This window comes from Bufo bufo, chromosome 2 (genome assembly GCF_905171765.1).
Source record: "Bufo bufo chromosome 2, aBufBuf1.1, whole genome shotgun sequence".
In the NCBI taxonomy this organism is placed as follows: domain Eukaryota; kingdom Metazoa; phylum Chordata; class Amphibia; order Anura; family Bufonidae; genus Bufo; species Bufo bufo.
In genome coordinates this window covers 33,373,623-33,397,619 of record NC_053390.1, presented here as the reverse complement: position 1 = coordinate 33,397,619, position 23,997 = coordinate 33,373,623, and the positions used below count along the sequence as shown (strand labels likewise).

Here is a 23,997-nt window from a genome sequence, read left to right as displayed (position 1 = left end):
ACCCTGACTCCCTCCGTATTGAGTGCAGGGAGCCGGTGGTCGTGTCCCCTCACTGTTAAAGGGTTTTCAGGTGTCACACAGTCTAGGTACGAGGACATGCAGTTATCTATCATAAAGATCTTTGCATGGGCTTAGCAGTCAGGGAGAGCTCTAAGGGTTTTATAGGGCTCACCCATATGTTCCTTAATTTGGGATCAAGTCAGTCGGATGTTTATTTATAACTTCCAGTTTTCTGCAACACCATCCGTGACATACAGCCTGCCAGAAAAGGCTACCGCAAGTGATAAAGTAGCCTAAATTTGTACTGAAAAGACCTGCTGTCGGAAGCCACAGGACATGGCAATGCAATTTTTTTCAAATTCCTAGGCTGCGTGCAGTCTATGAAGGCAGACCATGCAACTGCTACGGGGAGGGGAGGCTGGCACTGAACTTCTCTTACCGATATGAAAACACTGTATTTTCATGCAGCAACCACTAGGAGGCGCTCAGTGCAAACTGATGATGACAGCTTCCATTTCAGTCAGTTGTAACTGCATAAATTCCTATGCACTGAGCTCCCCCTAGTGGTGGTTGCAGGTAGCCAGCTTTGTAATAGATGGGAAGCAGGAGATTTATCAATGTATTTATGCCAGTTGTCTGGCATGAATACATTGGGAATTATGTCAGCCAAAATGAGTGCCATATTTATGAAGCACCTGTTTCACTTTACTAACAAGTCAGATAATGCAGGTGAGGCCAAGAGAGAGTTGTTTTATTACAATTGTTTTATTTGATTTAATTATATTACAAAATTTCTTCCGCTTAATAAAAAAAACCAAAAAACGCAAATTCATCGGAAATCTGGAGCATTGTGCTTTGCATTCTGCATTGTTTGGGAGTGACTGATGCATGCATACTGGGAAATTGGTTGAGGCAGGTGGGGCATACTAAGTTTTGCTATGGGGACCTATGAGATATGTGTACGCCCCCACTGGGCTGGTAGAAAAAAAAGTTTGGCAATTCCAAAACTTTGCACTCTCTTGGGCTGGTCCAGGAGGTGGTCAGGAGTAGGTTTCTTCTACAGTGAAAAGAACTGCTGAGAGGGTTGCTTAAGGACAGTGGTGTATAACGGAGCTCCACTGACTTGAGGTCATCTTGGACAGAATCTGAAGTCGTCATTCTGTGTGGATTACATTTCTCATTCTAAACATGAAAATGACTAATACCCTATGTGTCATCCTTCATGTTGAAGAAGATCCGATTTAAAAGTAAAATATTTCCCACATTCTAAACATGGAAATAGCTTCTCCTCTGTGTGAATTCTTCCTTGCTGAATAAGGTAATTTTAAAGTCTATGTACACCTTCTGTAGCAGTTTTTGTTTATGATTGCATTTTATTCATTTGTGGCTAAAAATCTTATTTTTAATTGGCCTTTATTAAAAATATTGAGGCGTTCTGTCACAAAGGTTTAACAGTTTTTCTGACTGTGTGACTGGTACTGTCACTTTGTGCCGATCATCTAAACAACTTTATCTCTAAACTACTAAGAGGTCATAAACACTTATTTAAGCCACATTCGTATCAGTTAGATAAGAACTGAGCTATAATGAGTGTTTATAATGTCAGAGAGCAGAGATAAGAAGTCTGTCAGCGCCCCAACTGACGGAAAAGAGAGAAAATCCACAGGGAGCTATTAGAGCATCTCAGCTATGTACAGAGATAAGGACTCCATATTTTTAATAAAGACCAATTGAAAAAATTAGTTTTAGCTCAAAATAAGTACAATGCAATAATAAAAAAAAAAATCTCCCCAAAGGTGTGCATAGCCTTTAAAATAAAACATTTTCCTCATTCTGAACATGAAAATGGCTTCTCCCCTGTGTGAGTTCTCTGATGTCTAACAAGATCAGATTTCCGAGCAAAACGTTTACCACATTCTGAACATGAAAATGGCTTCTCCCCTGTGTGACTTCTTTGATGTGCGACAAGATTTGTTTTATGAGTAAAACATTTGCCACATTCTGAACATGAAAATGGTTTTACCCCTGTGTGAACTAACTGATGTCTAACGACATCGGATGTCTTAGTAAAACGTTTGCCACATTCTGAACATGAAAATGGCTTCTCCCCTGTGTGACTTCTTTGATGTGTGATGAGATTTGATTTTGAAGCAAAACATTTCCCACATTCTAGACAGGAAAATGGTTTCTCCTTTGTGTGAATTCTTCCATGTTGAAGAAGATTTGATTTCAAAGTAAAACATTTCCCACATTCCAAGCATGAAAATGGTTTCTCCTCTGTGTGAATTCTTCCATGCTGAAGAAGATGGGATTTCAAAGTAAAACACTTCCCACATTCTGAACATGAATATGGCTTCTCCCCTGTGTGAATTCTGTGATGTGCGATGAGAGTTTGTTTCTCATGAAAACATTTCCCACATTCTGAACATGAAAATGGCTTTTCTCCTGTGTGAATTCTCTGATGTTTAAGAAGATAGGATTTGTCACTATAACATTTGCCACATTCTGGACATGAAAATGGCTTCTCTCCCGTGTGAATTCTCTGATGTTTAAGAAGATATGATTTATCACTATAATGTTTTCCACATTCCGAACATGGAAATGGCTTCTCCCCTGTGTGAGTTCTTTGATGCTGAAGAAGATGTGTTTTCTGTGTAAAACATTTCCCACATTGTGAACATGAATATGGCTTCTCCCCTGTGTGTATTCTTAGATGGTCAATAAGTTTTGATTTCTTACTAAAATATTTCCCACATTCGGAACATGAATAGTGCTTCTTTGCTTGAGTTCTTTGATGTTTAAAAGGGTCCGACGATAGATCCCTCTGAAGGTCTGTGGGTACATCTGAGATGATGGCATTCTCTTCATATGTGTATTGTATGATACCACTATCATCAGCTTTAAAATCTGAAGATATGAGATGCCCCTCTGAGCTCCAGGTACAGTCATCTGCAAAGAAATAAAAACCTGAAATAATTATTTTTGAATGCTATAATAACTAGGGTTGAGCGATTCAGGTTTGGATTGCTGTATCCGAACCCCATTCGTTTAAAAACATTGTTAATAATATGGGCTACGTCCTACTGTAAAATGTATGTTCACTGCAGAGGTCTTTCCGAAGTTTCTGCAAATATCGCGAGACTTACTTTGTCTCGCTTCTATCACGTGTCACGTTCTTTATTCCCATAAATTACTGTATCAAAATACTAAGTCGAACTCAGCTTCCTGTCTTATTAACAAAGCTGAGTATTTTGATACAGTAATTTATGCAAATAAACAAAGTGACATTTGAGTGAGCAAAGACAAAGTAAGTTTTGCGATATTTGCAGACACTTTGGAATAACCTCCGTGGAGGACATACATTTTACAGTAGGACAGACCCCATATTATTAACGTAGTTTTTAAAAGAATTTGATTCTCTCAACCCTAATAATAACCTTAAAATTACTCTTATATTTTATAACATTTAGATATTGTAGGAAGGCGCAAAGGTCTGTCGTTGATGGAAGGTATGTGTCACCGAGGTTCCTGGCCTCGGCGGAGTAAGAGCCAGTTTTCATGTGTCAGCAGCAGTTGCTGTTTGACACCTTGCTATTTAGTATAGCTGTATAGCTGATCCGGGATGGCTCTTACGGGGAGTAGTCAAAGTGCTGGGTGGGTGACTACTCCCCACGTTCCAGGCCGGGTCTTGACTGGTCTATAAAAAACCCAGCCGGCAGTGTCAGCTGGGTGTGATTACCTCTTTCTCTGACAGAGGAGCTCTGGCAATCGCTGGATTGGGATCTGAGCCATGTGCTAGGCTGGAGGCCTGAGTTTGGGAGGTTTGCTCTGTCCTAAACAATGCTGATCGTGTGTGAACTAACACCCAGGATAACAGGTGACTGTGTTTCTGTATGAACTGTCTAGGTGTGAACGAACACCAAAACTGCAAATGGACTGTTTTGTTGCCATAAGTGTGAATAGAACACTGAAGTTTTTTTTTTGAGTTACAAACTGGTCTTTGCCTCTATACTGCGTCCGCTTGTCCTGTCTACCAGAGCGAATCCCCACAATATATATATAAAAAATCCATACAAATAGCAAAAACATTCAATTAATAACTGAAATACTGGTGGCAAAGCAGATACGCTGTAGACTTCAGAGCAAGCTCCAGTAGATCTTGAGGTTAGACCACCAGACCTGCAGTTTTCTACTTCTGTGTTGAAGCCACCATCTTCACAGAGCCATGGTGCAGTGTCCCTCCCACCAAACATTTGTATTTCAATAGTTTCAACACTGAAGGCCAAAGTGTTATCAGTAGACAAAACATTCACATTACAAAATTTCACAGAGGACAAAAACAAATATTTAGTGACCCAAATGCTGATATGATCAAAGTATATTCAGTTACCAGCAACAAGAAAGATGGCTGCCATATGAGCTAGACCTAGTCAGGATATCCCCAACATAGTAAATAAAAATGGGTGACAAATTTCAAAGAGGGCCATTCTCCCACCATTTGCCATGCACACTACACCACCTGGCACATAATAAATAATGCATATTTGACCATAGCCATCCGTAAATCCCTTGCTCACCAGGTTCTTCGACGTACATTTGTTGTTGAGGGCCACAATTGAGAGGGGTTGTGCATTGCTACAATTATGATGACCTATCCTTAGGATAGGTCATTAATATCAAACTTTTTCAAAATTACCTGAGCGCTGTCTCCTTTGTAGAGGTTTTGCAGGGTAATTACAACTGCTTGTTCCAATCAGGTGACTCCCGGACAAGGCAGTAGATGTGGAGCTGTGTAGGGGTAATAGTAGCAGCAATGGTAGTGACAGCAGTAGCAGCACCGCATGGAACCTAACAGACAAGGCAGTAGATGTGGAGCTGTGTAGGGGTAATAGTAGTGGCAGTAGGGTGAGATGCAGCATCAATACAGTATGGAACATGATGACAGACAGGCAGCGTCAGTGGCATGATTGGGCCCCGCAATAAATAGCCACCATAAGCAATGGCAGATCTTTACATTGGCCTCAGCCGTAGGTGTGTTAAAATCCTCATGGATCCATGCATCATTCATTTTGACAAGAAGATTTTGCACACATACATAGGACCAGCTTGTCCGTTCGGGTCTGAAAACGCCACCTGCCATGCTGAATACCCTCTCTGAGATAACGCACTGGAGGCTGGAGAAGACAGTACAGCGAGAGCAAACTGGGACAGTTCAGGCCACTGTTCCAATCTACCTGGCCGGAAATACTTTGGGTCAGGGAATAGGATATGTGCTGGAGAAAGCAAACAGTCCAGGTAGGACTGAACCTGGTTGTTCAGGTAGTACTTATCCGTTTGCTGATGTGCATCAGCCTAGGTCAGCAGGTAAGAATTCTTCTCCATCATGTTCATCAAACTAAATGTGGTGCTATTGTTTTGGCCACGGCTTCTGCTACTTCTGGTAGCAGAGAACACGGGAGGTCAGTGACTAAGCAGAGGGCAGAGAGCCGCCTTAAAAGTCAGACATGTGAGCAGCAGCCGTCTGCGTGTAGAAAGCTGCAGCAAGTTTTGTACACAGTGTATCCTGGTAATACAGCAATTTTTTTCTCCTTTGCATTGTGAGTAGAGATGATCGAATCGAAGTTGACGAAGTGGAATTCGATCCGAATTTCAGGAACAATTTGATTCGCACCAAATCTGAATTTCCTGACACTTTGTGGTAACTAATCATATTTTTTCCTAAAATGGCTGCTGCACATGTTAGGACATGGAGCAAAGAACTCTGGGAATGAGGGATCACCCACAATGCCATGCTTGCAGCCAATCATCAGCCAGCCAGCCCCTGTGATGTCACAGCCCTATACATAGACTCAACCATCTTCGATTCAGCCATTTTCCAGTGTGCTTAGTGCAGGGAGAGACGTCAGCAGGCACTAGGGACAGTGGTAGAAAATACTTTAAAACTTTAATTTTGCTGTATAGAAGTTCAGGGAAAGATCCTTAGAAGTGTAGGGAAAGGATAGGGAGGAATTGTTCCACAGTATTGAAGCAGAACAGGGTCCAATAGGGGAGGTTACAGCCTGGGTAATAGGAGCAATCCTATTACACCTTGCTGCACTGACTGCGGACCCTAATTGCCATTATACTGCTGCTTTCAGGTTTGTAATAATCACCAAAAAAATGAATAAAACTAACTTACATATGTATGAAGATCCAAAAAACTTTATTGTAAGTATATATAAACATATAAACAATACATACATATATAATAAAACACAAGCAGCACAAGGCGGGACACACAGATGAGTAGCAGGACCCAAGGAGAGGCCGGGAGATCAGTGCACGAAATAACAGGGAAAAAAGAATGCTAGCTGAAAAAGCATACCTCAAAACCTCATAGCAGCAACGCCCCAAACAAAGTGCAAAGGAGGCAATTGTGGAGATTGAGGTTGGAATAAAAAGGACAAAGTATAAACATACCCTGACTGGTGCAAAGATCTCTCGGCCGACTCCTGACCCAACGCCGTTTCGCCAGTAGATCTGGCTTCTTCCGGAAGAAGCCAATAAAGTTTTTTGGATCTTCATACATATGTAAGTTAGTTTTATTCATTTTTTTGGTGATTATTATGACTCCTTGGGGGTCCGATGTTTTTGATATTATTCTGTCCGGTTAATATTGGTTGACAACACAGGTTTGTAATAGATGATACCTCTGTAATTCCAGCAAACCGTTCTTGTTATTGGGGTGCAAGTGCTGTGTGATACAGCTATTAACAGGGTGTATTACTAGGAAATATTTCTATGTCCTATTAGCCCTTGTGCGATGCAGTTATACAGTGGGGCAAAAAAGTATCTAGTCAGCCACCAATTGTGCAAGTTCTCCCACTTAAAAAGATGAGAGAGGCCCGTAATTTTAATCATAGGTACACTTCAACTATAAGAGACAGAATGGGGGGAAAGAATACAGGAAATCACATTGTAGGATTTCTAATGAATTAATTGGTAAATTCCTCGGTAAAATAAGTATTTGGTCACCTATAAACAAGCAAGATTTCTGGCTCTCACAAACTGTAACTTCTTCTTTAAGAGGCTCCTCTGTCCTCCACTCGTTACCTGTATTAATGGCACCTGTTTGAACTTGTTATCAGTATAAAAGACACCTGTCCACAACCTCAAACAGTCACACTCCAAACTCCACTATGGCCAAGACCACAGAGCTGTCGAAGGACACCAGAAACAAAATTGGAGACCTGCACCAGGCTGAGAAGACTGAATCTGCAATAGTCAATCAGCTTGGTGTGAAGAAATCAACTGTGGGAGCAATTATTAGAAAATGGAAGACATACAAGACCACTGATAATCTCCCTCGATCTGGGGCTCCACGCAAGATCTCACCCCGTGGGGTCAAAATGATCACAAGAACGGTGAGCAAAAATCCCATAACCACACGGGGGGACCTAGTGAATGACCTGCAGAGAGCTGGGACCAAAGTAACAAAGGCTACCATCAGTAACACACTACGCCACCAGGGACTCAAATCCTGCAGTGCAAGATGTGTCCCCCTGCTTAAGCCAGTACATGTCCGGGCCCGTCTCAAAATTGCTAGAGAGCATTTGGATGATCCAGAAGAGGATTGGGAGAATGTGATATGGTCAGATGAAACCAAAGTAGAACTTTTTGGTAAAAACTCAACTCGTCGTGTTTGGAGGAGAAAGAATGCTGAGTTGCATCCTAAGAACACCATAACTACTGTGAAGCATGGGGGTGGAAACATCATGCTTTGGCGCTGTTTTTCTGCAAAGGGACCAGGACGACTGATCCATGTAAAGGAAAGAATGAATGGGGCCATGTATCGTGAGATTTTGAGTGAAAACCTCCTTCTATCAGCAAGTGCATTGAAGATGAAACGTGGCTGGGTCTTTCAGCATGACAATGATCCCAAACACACCGCCCGGGCAACAAAGGAGTGGCTTCGTAAGAAGCATTTCAAGGTCCTGGAGTGGCCTAGCCAGTCTCCAGATCTCAACCCCATAGAAAACCTTTGGAGGGAGTTGAAAGTTTGTGTTGCCCAGCGACAGCCCCAAAACATCACTGCTCTAGAGGAGATCTGCATGGAGGAATCGACCAAAATACCAGCAACAGTGTGTGAAAACCTTGTGAAGACGTACAGAAAACGTTTGACCTCTGTCACTGGCAACAAAGGGTATATAACAAAGTATTGAGATGAACTTTTGTTATTGACCAAATACTTATTTTCCACCATAATTTGCAAATAAATTCTTTAAAAATCAGACAATGTGATTTTCTGGATTTTTTTTTCTCATTATCTCTCTCATAGTTGAGGTATACCTATGATGAAAATTACAGGCCTCTCTCATCTTTTTAAGTGGAAGAACTTGCACAATTGGTGGCTGACTAAAAACTTTTTTGCCCCACTGTATGTTCTAAAGCATTTTTTGGCGTGTATAAGTGGAAAAAAATAAGGGCTTATTTGCCGTTCAGCGGTGCAGTTATATGTTCTAAAGCCTTTTTTTGCATGTATTAGTGTAAAACAAAAAGTATTACCATATTTTTCGCCTCATAAGACGCATTTTTTCCCCCAAAAGTGGGGGGAAAATGCCCCTGTGTCTTATGGGGCGAATACTAATGGCGCAGGAACAGGTTGCAGCAGAGTAAGGGGGCTTGGCAGCAGGAGTCACTTCGAAAGGCCTGAGCTCCCAATGTCATCTAGCAGTCCTGTCTTGACCAGCAACCCAGCGGTTTTTGAATGGTTGACTCAGTTATCCACTTCGTCCCAAGTGACATCAGACACCCCCAGCCAAGAGTCGGTGGATTCATCAGACACAACCCTTAGTTGGCAAGGCCCGGGAGCAGGCCCTGTGCCCTCACCTGTCCTCAATCTGCCTCTGTCCTTTTCTGTTCCCTCAGCCAGAGTAGTATTATATCCTGTGGGCTCATCTCCACTATACACCGAGAACTATCTACTAGAGGACAGTCAGCAGCTACTGCCCAGCCAAGATCTGGAGGAGACATCTGCCGCTTCCTCCGGTAGGCGAACAAGTAGTGATGAGGAGAGTAGCGTGGGAGCTGATGTTGCGAATGGTCAGGCTCTTGGCTCAGAGACCGTTGAGGAGGACATCATTGACGTACAGACAGTACTCAATGATGATGTAGCCGATCGCCATTGGGAGCCGGGTGACGAAGGGGCTTCATCATAATCCGGAGAAGAGGGTGGCAGCTTGCGAGTGAGGCAGCGGCAGAGCCAGCAAGTCGGTAGCGTGGCCGGGAGTCAGCATGGTAGCAGCAGTGGGAGGGCAGGAGCCAAACGTGCCCGGGGTAGACCACCCACTTCGCAGGAGACTACCTGCCCGGAAAGGAGTGTTGGAGGTAAAATGACCTACTCGGCGGTGTGGAAGTTTTTTGTTAAGCCGCCGGAGGAGGTGAACATGGCCATTTGCCGAATCTGTGGGCAGAAGGTGAAGCGTGGCCAGGGTACCAATGTTGGCACCACAGCCCTGCGTCAACATATGCAGCATCACCATAAAGTGGCCTAGGAGAACCGTGTCTCCAATTTGGTGGTCCAGCCTGCCGAAGCAACTGCTGCATCACCCAGTGGCATGCACCCGATTTCAGGCAATCAAGGCTCCACCACCTCAGCCGAAGGTAGCTGTATGTCCTTCCCATCATCTGCTGGTCCTGATGCTCCTGCTCCTCACCCTCCTACTCCTCGTCAGTCATTCCGTCAGCAATCGATCACCGAAGCTATTTCCAAGAGACGACAGTATGCATGCACTCATCCAACGGTGCAGAAGCTGAACGTGCTCCTGGCCAAGTTGCTGGTGCTGCAGTCCCTCCCTTTCCAAGTGGTGGACTCTGCACCTTTCAGAGAACTGATGGCTTGTGCCGAGCCGAGGTGGAGAGTCCCAAGCCGTCATTTCTTTGCCAAAGAGGCAGTACCAGCCTAGCACAAATATGTAGAACAGAAGGTGGGCCAGTCATTGAGCCTGTCGGTGTCTGCCAAAGTGCAGAGCAGCGCCGACGTGTGGAGCTATAACTACGGTCAAGGACAATACATGTCCTTTATGGCCCACTGGGTAAATGTGGTTTCTGCACAGCCAAACCAGCAACTTGGCCAGGTGACGTCGCTTCCACCTCCACGTTCTAACGCCGTTGGTCCTGCAACAATGTCCGCCACTGCCTCCTCATCCTCCACCGTGTCCTTAGCCTCCACTGCAGGGACAATTCACAGTCCCTCACCCGCATACCACATGTGCAGGGCACGGCGGTGTCACGCTGTTCTGCACCTAGTTTGCCTGGGCAAACGGAGTCACGCGGGCAGGAACTTCTCTGTGTCCTTCATAAAAAAATCAAATCATGTCTTTCTCCGCGACAACTCAAAAATCTGAACCATGGTGACCGACAACAGGAAGAACATGGTGTCAGCGCTGCGTCGAAGAGGGCTGAGCCATGCACCCTGCATGGCACACGTGTTCAATTTGGTTGTCAAGCAGTTCCTGAAGTCTTTCATCCATCTGCAAGACATCCTAAAAATGGCCAGGAAACTTTGCATGCACTTCAGCCACTCGTACACCACAAAGCACACCCTCCTTTTGCTGCGAAACGGCATCCCCCAACATAGGCTGATATGCAACGTTTCCACCCGTTGGAATTCCACCCTCCATATGTTGGACCGACTATACGAACAGAGAAAGGCCATCAACGTTTTCTTGATGATCCAAGCGGACAGGAGTACTCCCCTGTGTGACTTCGATGTCAGCCAGTGGCAGCTCATGCGTGACACCTGCCGTTTGCTCGTGCCCTTTAAGGATGCCACGTTTCTTTTGTCAGTCGCCAGGACTACGGGATGAACAACGTCATTCCACTGCTTCATATCCTGGAACAGATGCTTGTAAATCTGTCTGGTCAGGGGACTGGAGATGTGGCGCCTAGATCTACATGAGCCGTGTGGGGGCTGAACTGGAGGAGGAGGAGGAGAAAGACATTGGAGCACAAGCAATGTGTAGCGAAATGGGTGGTTTTTCTACACAGGTGACAGGAGAGGAAGAGCAGGGGCAGCTGGAGGAGCTACAGGGTGATGAGGAAGACGAGGCAGAGGACCCAGACACACCGTCTGAGTCACTTGCGCAAATGGCCCGCTGCATGCTTACTTGCTTGCAAAGTGACAGCCGAATTGTCACCATTCGGTAGAGGGATGACTTCTGGCTCTCCACCTTATTGGACCCTCGCTACCGGTCCAAAATGGGGGCCTTTTTTACAACCGCTGAGAGGGAGGACAAACTGAACTACTATAGAGACATACTATGTAGTGAGTTGGCCGCTGCCTATCTGCGCCATCGTCCATCCTCTCGCAGGTCTGACCGGGGGAGCCCTCTGCACTCTTGTTCCACTGCCATGGCTGCTGTGGTGGGGTGGGGGGGTAGGAGCAGTACCAGCTCCCTCAGCAGCAGCTTGAGTCGATGATGAGCAGCTTTCTTAACCCGCCTAGTGAACAAACTATTCACCAGCAGCAGCAAGATCTGGAGCAGAACCTGAACCAGCAGGTGGTAGCATACCTGGACAGCACTCTGCCACCCCACATTGAAGATCCGCTGGACTACTGGGCAGCCAAACTGGATTTGTGGCTGCAACTGGCAGAGTTTGCCTTGGAAAAGCTGTCCTGCCCGGCCAGTAGTGTGGCATCAGAGCGGGTGTTTAGTGTGGCAGGGGCCATAGTTACCCCAAGGAGAACTCTCCTGTCCACCCAAAATGTGGAGAGACTGAATTTTGTCAAGATGAATCAGACGTGGATCAACCAGGATTTCCACCCACCAATGCCTGATTCATCAGATTAGATCATCCATGCTGCCTCACCCAAACCTTAACAAAAGAGACTGGTTTCTTCTGGCTACCTGCCTCAGCTACTACTCTGATGCTGCCACCCGCCTGATGCCAAGTGCTCCTTATTACACCCACCATCGTCAACGGGTACTGTTATTGCCACCCACCTCCCCACTCTGTCACCGGGTCAATCTGTGGCCTCCAGATGCTGCTGCAACCTCACCACTCAGGTCTCCTCATGCTGCTGTTGCCACCTCCACACTCTGTCATTGTGCCAATCTGTGGCCTCCTCATGCTGATGCCACCTCCACACCATGTCACCTTGCCAGTCTGTAGCTTCCTCATGCTGCTGCTGCCACCTCCACACTCTGTCATTGCGCCACTCTGTGGTCTCCTCATGCTGTGCCAACTCACAACTCTGTCTCTGGGCCACTCTGTGGTCTCCTCATGCTTCTGCCAAATATCCACTCTGTGGTCTCCTCATGCTGCTGCCACCTCCACACTATGTCACCTTGCCACTCTGTAGTCTCCTCATGCTGCTGCCAACTCACAACTCTGTCTTTGTGCCACTTTGTGGTCTCCTCATGTTGCTGCTCTTGCCACCTCCACATTATGTCATCTTGCCAGTCTGTGGCCTCCTCATGCTGCTGCTACAACCTCCACATTATGTCACCTTGCCAGTCTGTGGTCTCCTCATGCTGCTGCCACCTCAACACTATGTAAATGGGCCACTCTGTGGTCTCCTCATGCTGCTGCCACCTCCCCACTATGTCACTGGGCCACTCTGTGATCTCCTCATGCTGCTGCTACCTCAACACTCTGTCATTGGGCCACTCTGTGGACTTCTCAAGCTGTTCTCCCACCATCCCCATCCATGACTGGGCCACTATTAAGCTTTTTTGGCCAGGTTGACATCATCATTTATTTGACCCTTCTAGTGGTCTGTCAGAAGGAAGGAAAAATTAGATGCAAAACGGATCCTGTCTGTGTAGCAGCTGTAAGGTCTGTATGGTCCCATCAGAATTGGCTTATGATATTTGGTAGCCAAAACGAGTAGTGGGAACAAAACATAGAAGACGTGCAAATATTCCATTCACGTGTCATCTCTGTTTTGGATCCACTCCAGTTTTTTTTTCGGGCTTTAGCAATACTAATGGATTACTGACCAAATGCTGACCGAGTGAAGGCGGATGCTCAACAGACAGGATCCGTTTTTGGGGGGTTATTGTTTTGACAGATCAGAGGAAGGGCAAAATAATCAGTGACGTCAACACACACTTACTGAGGACACCCTCTCCACTCTGTCGGGGGGGCTCTACTTGTATAAGCGTTTAATAGAACAGGTTCTGTAGACATCTATGTGGAATCAGCTGATGACGGTGTAAAAGGAGTGCGCTTCTTCTTGGTGCTATCATCGACCTATAAGGCTGAGTTCACACTTGAGTTATTTGGTCAGTTTTGGCCCAGTGACTGCCCAAATAAGTGAAGTGTGCAGTGATTCTAAGAGCGACGCCTGTCATCTATATGTCATACTGACTCACAGTATTATTTCACTACCACAGCAGACTCCCTATGTGTGTTACTGCAAGGCACAGTGTTCTACACCACTATACAGGCTCTTTGCTGCCAGGAAATAGCTGTTTTTAACACGATTCGCAGCAAATAAATTCGGATCGTGTCTTTTCTGCGAACAGGCAGAATCAAATTTTTGAGTTCGCTTATCTCTAATTGCGAGCATTTTAAACAGCTTTGTATTTGCCATTTTACCAAGGATTTAGTTTTAGGTAGGAATATGAAAATGTTCTAACCTTATATTTTCATTTAATACCTTGGGATCCAAGAGTATTACCCAAGCTGAGGCTACCATTATAAATACTATAAGTATATACTGTATATGTGCACTATTTTAATTGACGGAATAAAGGTTAAATTCCTCATCAGTATTGACTCACCTGGGTGGTTATCTGTAAGAATTTCTTCCTTACACTGGTCATCACACCTCAAGTATGTCTCTGTAGGAATTTCTTCTTTACACTGGGCATCACCCCTCACATATGTATATGTAGGAGTAATACTGTTCAGATCTTCATTCTGTTTCATAAGCTGTGAAACAAATATTTTAAAAGTCACCAGATATTCAGAGAAGTTGCACAGAAAGTTCTAGATGAGCAGAGAAGATAACTAATTATCATGATGACCAAAAATTATATGAACGAAATAGTTATCTGATCCAAATGTCTGCAAGCCTCCTAGAAGCATAACTAGATATTAGATGATGTCTCAATAACTAGAACCTCATCCACATGTATATTCAGCATGGCTAGACATGATTCAGGTTGTTTCAGTGGAGGGGATCAACATCCAACGTCGCCTGTCTCAGAATAGATAGGCATTACAGGGACGAGATTGTCTGCCAGCTAAGGTCAGCCAAGATATCCAGCCCTGTCAATGAAGTGACACAAAGAGTGTCCTTAGCTTCAGGGGATACCCTGTCACAGGTGTAGGACCTGATCAGATGAATTTATTAGAACAACAGTATTTATAAATGTTCCTTCCATACTAACCATAAAAGCCGCACGTACATAAATGCAGCAGTAAATGAGTACCGGTCAGCATGCTGTATTGTTGATTGGTGCTTGTTAGTGGCAGAAAATCTGCCTGTGTAAAAGGACCCTTATTCCCACCAGCAGTCTCCATAGCCAGAACATTGTGATCACATCCAGATAACATCTAATGTCTATGGTCAGCTTTAACCCCGTCACATCCACCTTTCTCATTACACAGATATAAAACATATAATACTATGGGATAAAACAAGACTGAACACAAGGACTTCACAGCCTTCTTCAGACCATAGAAGAATATCTCCATCTACCTGATGATTCTGTGGAAGAAGAGGACTGGGACATCTCTCTGGTGTTCTTCTCTTACTGGATCTTCCTGTAGGAGACACATACAGTGACTGAATTCATTCTTTACATACAGATAATTAAAGGATGGGTGTATTTATTCTTTGTCTGTAACCTGGTGATGTGAGGGTTTGGTGGTCTTCCATCATGGCCTCCTTGTATAGATCCTTGTGTCCTTCTACATACTCCCACTCCTCCATGGAGAAATAGACAGTGACATCCTGACACCTTATAGGAACCTGACAACACAATGATACAGTCATCACCCAGACCCCTCCAGTGCTGTTCCTGTATAATGTCCCAGCATTCCCAGCAGTGTCACCTCTCCAGTCAGCAGCTCAATCATCTTGCGGGTGAGTTCTAGGATCTTCTGTTCATTGATTTCCTCATGTATCAGGGAGTGAGGTGGAGGCCCCGTGATTGGGATAAGGGTTCTTCCCCATCTTTCAGACACAGGGGCCTGACAGCGCTCACTAGAGGTCTTCTTCACCACTGTGTAATCCTGGATATGGGGAGACACAGCAATAAATATCACTACTGACATTTCCAGAGTCCATGAACTCTTCAGCCACGTCCATCTGTTGGGCAGCATGGTGGCTAAATGGCTAACACTGGTGTCTTGCAGCTCTGGAGTCCTGGGGTCGAATCTAACTCTGAATGGAGTTGGCAGACAATATCTGCATGAAGTCTGTATATTCACCCTGTGTTTGTGTGGGTTTCCTTCCACACATCAAAAGACATACTGATAGGGAATCTAGATTGTGAGCCCCACTGGGGACAGTGAGTGGTGCTGTAAAGCGCTGCGGAATATGTTGGCACCATATAAGCAAGAGAAATAAATAATAAGAATGATGTAATGTGACATCATCAGAATCTCTCACCTCTCCAGTCAGTTGGAAGAGTATCTCTAGGGTGAGATTTATTATCCCCTCTGCCATCTTGTCTCTGTCCCTATCCATTCTTGATGGGTAAATCAGGAAAATTCTCTTATATAGAAGATATCAATGGAGACAAGGCTATACTGTAGGAACCTGAATGGAAACAAGATAAAACTGTGTAAAAACCACACAATATCCCATGTAAAAATTATAAACTGGGGGGTAGTAACAAGAGGAAACATTTGAGGAGATATTTGTCCATAAACCCTCATGCACCAGTATATGCTGGACAAATGTCCTGTTGGGCCAGTATGTGTTGGCATACCATTTTTCACTGTATAGGACAATGTAGTCTGTAATGTAATGGTTTCTCTCCCATGTGAATTCTCTGATGTTTAAGAAGATATGATTGATCACTATAATGTTTCCCACATTCCGAACATGGAAATGGCTTCTCCCCTGTGTGAGTTCTTTGATGCTGCAATGTGACATATACATTTTTGGTTTTACAATGGGAGACTATGGGTGACACATCTTACAGTATTCCTATACAGTGGGACACACCATAGCCTTCCATTGGCAGTATATATATCGGGAGGTCTTTCTAATGTACACCTGTGATGAGATGTGAGTGGAGCCATAAGGTGTAGATGTTGTATTCACTCTTTATGTTTGGGTTTAGGTCAAGATAGTTCTTCCATGTCTGAAGTCAAAGCAGTGTCCAAGTGTGTTGCCCCTTCGAATGTACGGTATGAATGTGACTGCTGTAGTGTATCATCACCAAAATGGTCACGTATATAGTGGCATCACTGCTGGAGTGGCTGGATAGGCAAACCCCTTTAACTCCTTAACGGTGAATGACGGATATAACCATCATGATTGGGTACTTGTTATCACATCATGACGATCTCGCAGGCACTGCCCAATGTCCCCACGAGATCGCAGTGGGAATTCAGCAGTTGGACACAGCGAGGCCCCCAATGCACCTGCCAGCATCAGAGCTAGCTGAACCACTTAGATTCTGCAGTCAATACTACTGTGGCATCTAAGTGGTTGACAGAAGGAGGGGTCATTGGCACCCCACAGCATAATTGCAATGCCACACCACAGAAGCCAGGGGCATAATCTGTAAATGCCTGCCATTTTAGGGCTCCAATTACAGCTTTCCTTTGGGTGTATACGTGTACCAGGAAAATTGCTATTAACAGCAACACAGAAGTATCACTGTGAATAATAGAAGCAATCAAATGTTTGCAGGTTTAAACGTAAATAAATAGAAAAATATTAAAAATGAAAAAACTTTTTACAATTTCTTATAAAAATACAAAAAAAACATAACTGGTATTGCAACATCCCAAAAATAAAACCTAAATATTGACGCCTTTCATACACAGTCACGTTTCACCTTCCCAACACAACCTAAGATTGCAAAGTCTGACATGTCACTTTATGTAGTAATATCTTTGGAATGCTTTTACTTAGGTCTCCTGCATACGAACGTGTGTGCCCCGTGGTCATGCTGCGGCCCACAAATTGCAAGCTGCAATGCACGAACACCGTCCGTGGGGCAGCCGCAGCGGATCGCGGACCCATTCACTTTAATGGGTCCGCGATCCGGCTGTTCCGCAAAAAGATAGGACATGTTCTATCCTTTTGTGGAACGGAAGTACGGGACGAAACCCCACGGAGATGCGGAATGGTGCGGAGATGCGGAATGGTGCGCTTCAGTTCCGCACCATTCCGCATCTCAGGATTTGCAAACCCATTGAAGTAAATGGGTCCGCATCCGTGATGCGGAATGGCCACGGAACGGCGCCCGTGTATTGCTGATCCGCAAATGCAGTCCGCAATACGGCAACGGGAAACACACGTTCGTGTGCAGGAGGTCTTATGCAAGCCATTCTGAGCATCTTTTTAATGACACATCGTACTTCATGTTAATGGTAAATTTGAGTCAATATCTTTTACCTTTATATAAAAAATTTACAGAAAATTTTAAAAATTCTCCATTTTCTAAAGTTGAATTTCTCTGCTTGTCAGATAGTGATACCTCACAAAACAGTTATTACCTAACATTTTGAAGATTTTCCATTTTGATCCATTTGTTCCTGTAACACGTTAAGGTTTAACAGCAAAACAAACCTCAATATTTATTACCCCAATTCTGCAGTTTGCAATCCCATAAACTGCTGTATGAGCACACTGCAGGGCTCAGAAGGGAAGGAGTGCCATATGGCTTTTAGAGGGCAGATTTCACTGAAATGGTTCTCGGGTGCCATGTGACATTTGCAGAGCCCCTGAGGTACCAGTACAGTGTTAAACCCTAAAATGTGACTCCATTTTGTAAACTAAACCTTTCAAGGACTTCACCAAGGGGTATAGTGATTGGCTTAACCCCACAGGCGTTTCATAGATTTTTAAAAAAATTGGGACGAGATGAGAAATTACATAATATTTCAAATATATGCAGTTTAAGGTTTCAATTTCACCAGTGGTAATAGGGGAAAAGGCACCCCAAATTTTGTTATATAATTTTTCAAGAGTCTGACAACATGGTGGTCATAAACTGCTGATTGGGCACACTGCAGGGTTCAGAAGAGAAAGAGCACCGTGTGCATTTGAGTTCTAGATTGGCTGACAACTGCAGAGGCTCTGAGGTGAAATAAAAAAATAAATGTCGAGCGACATTACAATAAATGTCGAGCGACACGTCACAATGTACTTATAGCCTTTTTGTAGCCCCAGCCTTACTCGGCTTGTGCTGACAACTGAAGAGATTCTGGGGTGAAATAATAAATGGAACCCCCCTTGAAGTGACCCTATATCAGAAACGATACCCCTCAAGGCATACTTACCAATATTTGAGTTGGTAAAATCGGAGCATATAAGCCCCGCCTCTGGTAACGCCCAGACCTACCCAAAAACAAATATTTGTGGAGGGGGTTTTGCATTAGCCCCACCCATTTTCGGCAAATTTGCTGGGACTGTCTCTGATAATGAAGTAAATTCGGTACAGTTGGCAGCTATGTCAAGGTATTTCTTGAGGGATGGAATGAGCATGTTGACACCAAAGATATTTTGCAGAAATTAGAAAAGTTTTCTACAGATATAAAATTTCAGTGTCCAAAATGTTGTGCCCAGCTGGTGCCATCTGAGACTCACACCGCACCCTTTAAATTGTTAGGCAGGCTCTACTGGGTACGGAAATACCATCAACGTGGAGGTAAGCGGCTATATGGGCACACCGTAGGGCTTAGAAGGGAAGGCAGCAAATTCGCCATTGTTTTTTGAGCTTTGTTATCGCACCATACACCGTGCGGGAAAAATGACACGTTATCTTTAGGCTGGTTTCACACAAGCGAGTTCAAGGCGTGCGAGAGCTTCCGTCCTGACCTACGAGGCGCTTGCCGGGATCGCATAGCATTATATTGATTTATGAGGCTATGTAACCCTTAGGCCCCTTTGACACGGGCGTCTCGTTTTTGGGCCGGATAAGATGCGGGTGCGTCACGGGAAAATGCACGATTTTTCCACGCAATTGTAATGCGTTTTGCACGCGCCTGAGAAAAATCGGCATGTTTGGTACCCAGACCCGAACTTCTTCACAGAAGTTCGGGTTTGGGTTAGGGTTGGGCGATATCAAAAATATTCAGACGATAATGATATAAAAAATTTTATCGCGATAAATACCCGTTTAAAAGAAAAAACACAAGGAGACGTTATACTGTATGGGGGCAGCCACAAGGAGACGTTATACTGTATGGGGGCAGTCACAAGGAGACGTTATACTGTATGGGGGCAGCCACAAGGAGACGTTATACTGTATGGGGGCAGCCACAAGGAGACGTTATACTGTATGGGGCAGCCACAAGGAGACGTTACACTGTATGGGGCAGCCACAAGGAGACGTTACACTGTATGGGGGCAGCCACAAGGAGATGTTATACTGTATGGGGCAGCCACAAGGAGACGTTATACTGTATGGGGGCAGCCACAAGGAGACGTTATACTGTATGGGGGCAGTCACAAGGAGACGTTATACTGTATGGGGGCAGCCACAAGGAGACGTTACACTGTATGGGGCAGCCACAAGAAGACTTTATACTGTATAGGGGCAGCCACAAGGAGATGTTATACTGTATGGGGGCAGCCACAAGGAGATGTTACACTGTATGGGGGCAGCCACAAGGAGACGTTATACTGTATGGGGGCAGCCACAAGGAGACGTTATACTGTATGGGGGGCAGCCACAAGGAGACGTTACACTGTATGGGGGCAGCCACAAGGAGACGTTACACTGTATGGGGGCAGCCACAAGGAGACGTTATACTGTATGGGGCGGCCACAAGGAGACGTTATACTGTATGGGGGCAGTCACAAGGAGACGTTATACTGTATGGGGGCAGCCACAAGGAGACGTTATACTGTATGGGGGCAGCCACAAGGAGACGTTACACTGTATGGGGCAGCCACAAGAAGACTTTATACTGTATAGGGGCAGCCACAAGGAGATGTTATACTGTATGGGGGCAGCCACAAGGAGATGTTACACTGTATGGGGGCAGCCACAAGGAGACGTTATACTGTATGGGGGCAGCCACAAGGAGACGTTATACTGTATGGGGGGCAGCCACAAGGAGACGTTACACTGTATGGGGGGCAGCCACAAGGAGACGTTACACTGTATGGGGGCAGCCACAAGGAGACGTTATACTGTATGGGGCGGCCACAAGGAGACGTTATACTGTATGGGGGCAGTCACAAGGAGACGTTATACTGTATGGGGGCAGCCACAAGGAGACGTTATACTGTATGGGGGCAGCCACAAGAAGACGTTATACTGTATGGGGGCAGCCACAAGGAGACGTTATACTGTATGGGGGCAGCCACAAGGAGATGTTATACTGTATGGGGGCAGCCACAAGGAAACGTTATACTGTATGGGGGCAGCCACAAGGAGACGTTATACTGTATGGGGGCAGCCACAAGGAGACGTTATACTGTATGGGGGCAGCCACAAGGAGACGTTATACTGTATGGGGGCAGCCACAAGGAGACATTATACTGTATGGGGGCCACAAGGAGACGTTATACTGTATGGGGGCCACAAGGAGACGTTATACTGTATGGGGGCCACAAAGAGACGTTATACTGTATGGGGGAAGCCACAAGGAGACGTTACACTGTATGGGGGCCACAAGGAGACGTTACACTGTATGGGGGCCACAAGGAGACTTTACACTGTATGGGGGCCACAAGGAGACGTTACACTGTATGGGGGCCACAAGGAGACATTATACTGTAGGGGGGCCACAAGGAGACATTATATTGTATGGGGGGCCACAAGGAGACATTACACTGTGTGGGGGCCACAAGGAGACGTTACACTGTATGAGGGCGACAAGGAGATATTATACTGTATGGGGGGCCACAAGGAGATGTTACACTGTATGGGGGCCACAAGGAGATGTTACACTGTATGGGGGCCACAACCAGACGTTATACTGTAGGGGGCCACAAGGAGACGTTATACTGTATGGGGGCCACAAGGAGACGTTATACTGTATGGGGGCCACAAGGAGATATACTGTATGGGGGGCCACAAGGAGAGGTTATACTGAATGGGGGGCCACAAGGAGACGTTACACTGTAGGGGGCAGGGACCACAAGGAGATGTTATAATAAAGTCTTGTGGCCACAGGCCACCATACATACAATAATACTTTACGATATACTTTTCCCGCGGCTGCCTCGCTTGTGTGCTCCGATTCTGACATCAGATGTCGGTGGGCGGAGATTTGAATATGGGAGCAAGGAGGAGGGAGAGTCGGGGGCGGCCGCTGCGGGAAGTAATATGTTTGTAATTTGTCATCAGAGCACACTAGCGAGGCAGCCGCAGGAAAAGTCTCTCCAGAGACACCCAGTACTCACACAGAGTTCGCCACATAGAACCGGCACGGGTGGGTGACGTCAGATGGTGGGTGGAGTCTGGAGACTTGACTAAGGGAGGCGGAGCAAGAAGGAGCCAGGAGCGAGAGGAAGTAATGTGTTTGTACTCACTACTCAGCGCTATGCAAGGTGCAGGGGTGGGCGGGCGCAGATTTAGAAGCGGTCAGCACACATGACCGCTTTGATGACGTCACAAAATACTGCGGTAATTAGGAAACAGCGATATCGCCATATCACATTTTTTTTAATACCGCAGTATATCGTGATACCGGTATATATCGCCCAACCCTAGTTTGGGTTAGGTGTTGTGTAGATTGTATTATTTTCCCTTATAACATGGTTATAAGGGAAAGTAATAGCATTCTTAATACAGAATGCATAGTAAACTAGCGCTGGAGGGGTTAAAAAAAATAAAAAATAATTTAACTCACCTTAATCCACTTGCTCGCGCAGCCCGGCTTCTCTTCTGTCTTTATCTTTGCTGTGCACAGGAAAAGGACCTGTGATGATGTCACTGCGCTCATCACATGGTCCATCACATGATCTTTTTTACTATGGTAATGGATCATGTGACGGATCCTTTCCTGCTATTATTTTCCCTTATAACCATGATATAAGGAAAAATAATAATAATCGGGTCCCCATCCCGATCGTCTCCTAGCAACCGTGCGTGAAAATCGCACCGCATCCGCACTTGCTTGCGGATGCTTGCGATTTTCACACAGCCCCATTCACTTCTATGGGGCCTGCGTTGCGTGGAAAACGCACAAAGAGGAGCATGCTGGGATTTTCACGCAACGCACAAGTGATGCGTGAAAATCACCGCTCATCTGCACAGCCCCATAGAAATGAATGGGTCCGGATTCAGTGCGGGTGCAATGCGTTCACCTCACGCATCGCACCCGCGCGGAAATCTCGCCCGTGTGAAAGGGGCCTTAGAGTTCTGGAATGTATTGCATAACACTGACAGCATTATGTCAGTGTTATTCAATACATTCCATAACTGTAAGGGTTATATAACATCATATATCAATACGTAGGTCAAGACGAGAGCTCTTGCAGACACACACGTTGCGAGTTCAACGCATTGAACTCGCTCGTGTGAAACCAGCCTTATTCTGCTGGTCAGTACGATTACAGAGATACCAATTTTATATCGTTTAACCTTTACACTATAAAATAAATCCTGTTTTTGTGTTGCCATTTTCTGAGACCCATATTTCTTTTATTTTTCTGCCGATGGTCTTGTGTGGGGGCTCATTTTTTGAGATGGGGTGATGCTTTTGTTGTTATCATTTTGGGGTACATATGACTTTTTGATCGCTTGATATTATGGTAGGGGATTTATCAAACTGGTGTAAAATAGAATTGGCTTAGTTGCCCGTAGCAACCAATCAGATTCCACCTTTCATTTTCCAAAGGAGTTGTGAAAAATGAAAGTTGGAATTTGATTGGTTGCTGTAAGCAATTAAGCGAGTTCTACTTTACACCAGTTTGATAAATCCCCCCCTTTTGTTTTTTGGGAGGTAAAGTGACTAGGGATGAGTGAATCGACTTCGGATAAAACATCCGAAGTCTATTCGCATTAAATTTCGTTCTAATACTGTACGGAGCAGGACCACTGCAACGTTCGTTGTGGGAAGATGCCATACGTAGGTGAGTACTCAACTTTAGGGGACACCACAATGTAAGGGGGGCACTTAGGGGGCATCATACTATATCAGTGGAGCACTAAGGGGCATCATACTATGTCACAGGGGCACTAAGGGGGCATCATATTATGTCAGAGGGGCACTAAGGGGGTATCATACTATGTCAGAGGGGCACTAAGGGGGCAACATACTATGTCAGGGGGACACTAAGGGGGCATCATACCATGTCAGAAGGGAACTAAGGGGGCATCATACTATGTCAGGGGGGAACTAAGAAGACATCATACTATATCAAGGGGGCACTAAGGGAGCATTATACTATGTCAAAAGGGAACTAAGGGGGCATCATACTATGTCAGGGGCATCATACTATGTCAGGGGAGCACTAAGGGAGCATCATACTATGTCAGGGGGACACTAAGGGGGCATCATACTATGTCAGGGGCATCATACTATGTCAGAGGGCACTAAGGGGCATCATACTACATCAGGAGGGAACTAAGGGGGCATCAAACTATGTCTGGTGGCACTAAGGGGGCATCATACTATGTCAGGGGGACACTAAGGGAGCATCATACTATGTCAGCGGGGCATTAAGGGGGCATCATACTATGTCAGGGGGCACTAAGGGGGCATCATACTATGTCTGGGGGCACTAAGGGGTCATCATACTATGTTAGAAGGGAACTAAGGGGGCATCATACTATGTCAGATGGGAACTAGGGGGGCATCATGCTATGTCAGGGGGACACTAAGGGGGCGTCATACTATGTCAGGGGGAACTAAGGGGGC

The 23,997-nt window shown here is 45.3% G+C and overlaps 2 protein-coding genes across 2 annotated transcripts in view; both read right to left on the bottom strand.

The window, feature by feature from the left end:
* The window catches only part of LOC120992104 (zinc finger protein 436-like), a 442,874-nt gene that overhangs the window by 151,820 nt on the left and 267,057 nt on the right, over positions 1–23,997 (bottom strand). The gene's annotated exons all lie outside the window — the stretch shown is intronic.
* LOC120992125 (oocyte zinc finger protein XlCOF6.1-like) lies at positions 1,868–14,259 on the bottom strand (the record flags this gene model as incomplete). Its single annotated transcript, XM_040420899.1, has 2 exons — positions 13,770–14,259; positions 1,868–2,949 (listed from the first exon to the last, which is right to left on the bottom strand). Coding segments are annotated over exons 1-2 (1,230 nt in total), but the record flags the coding sequence as incomplete, so codon positions are not given.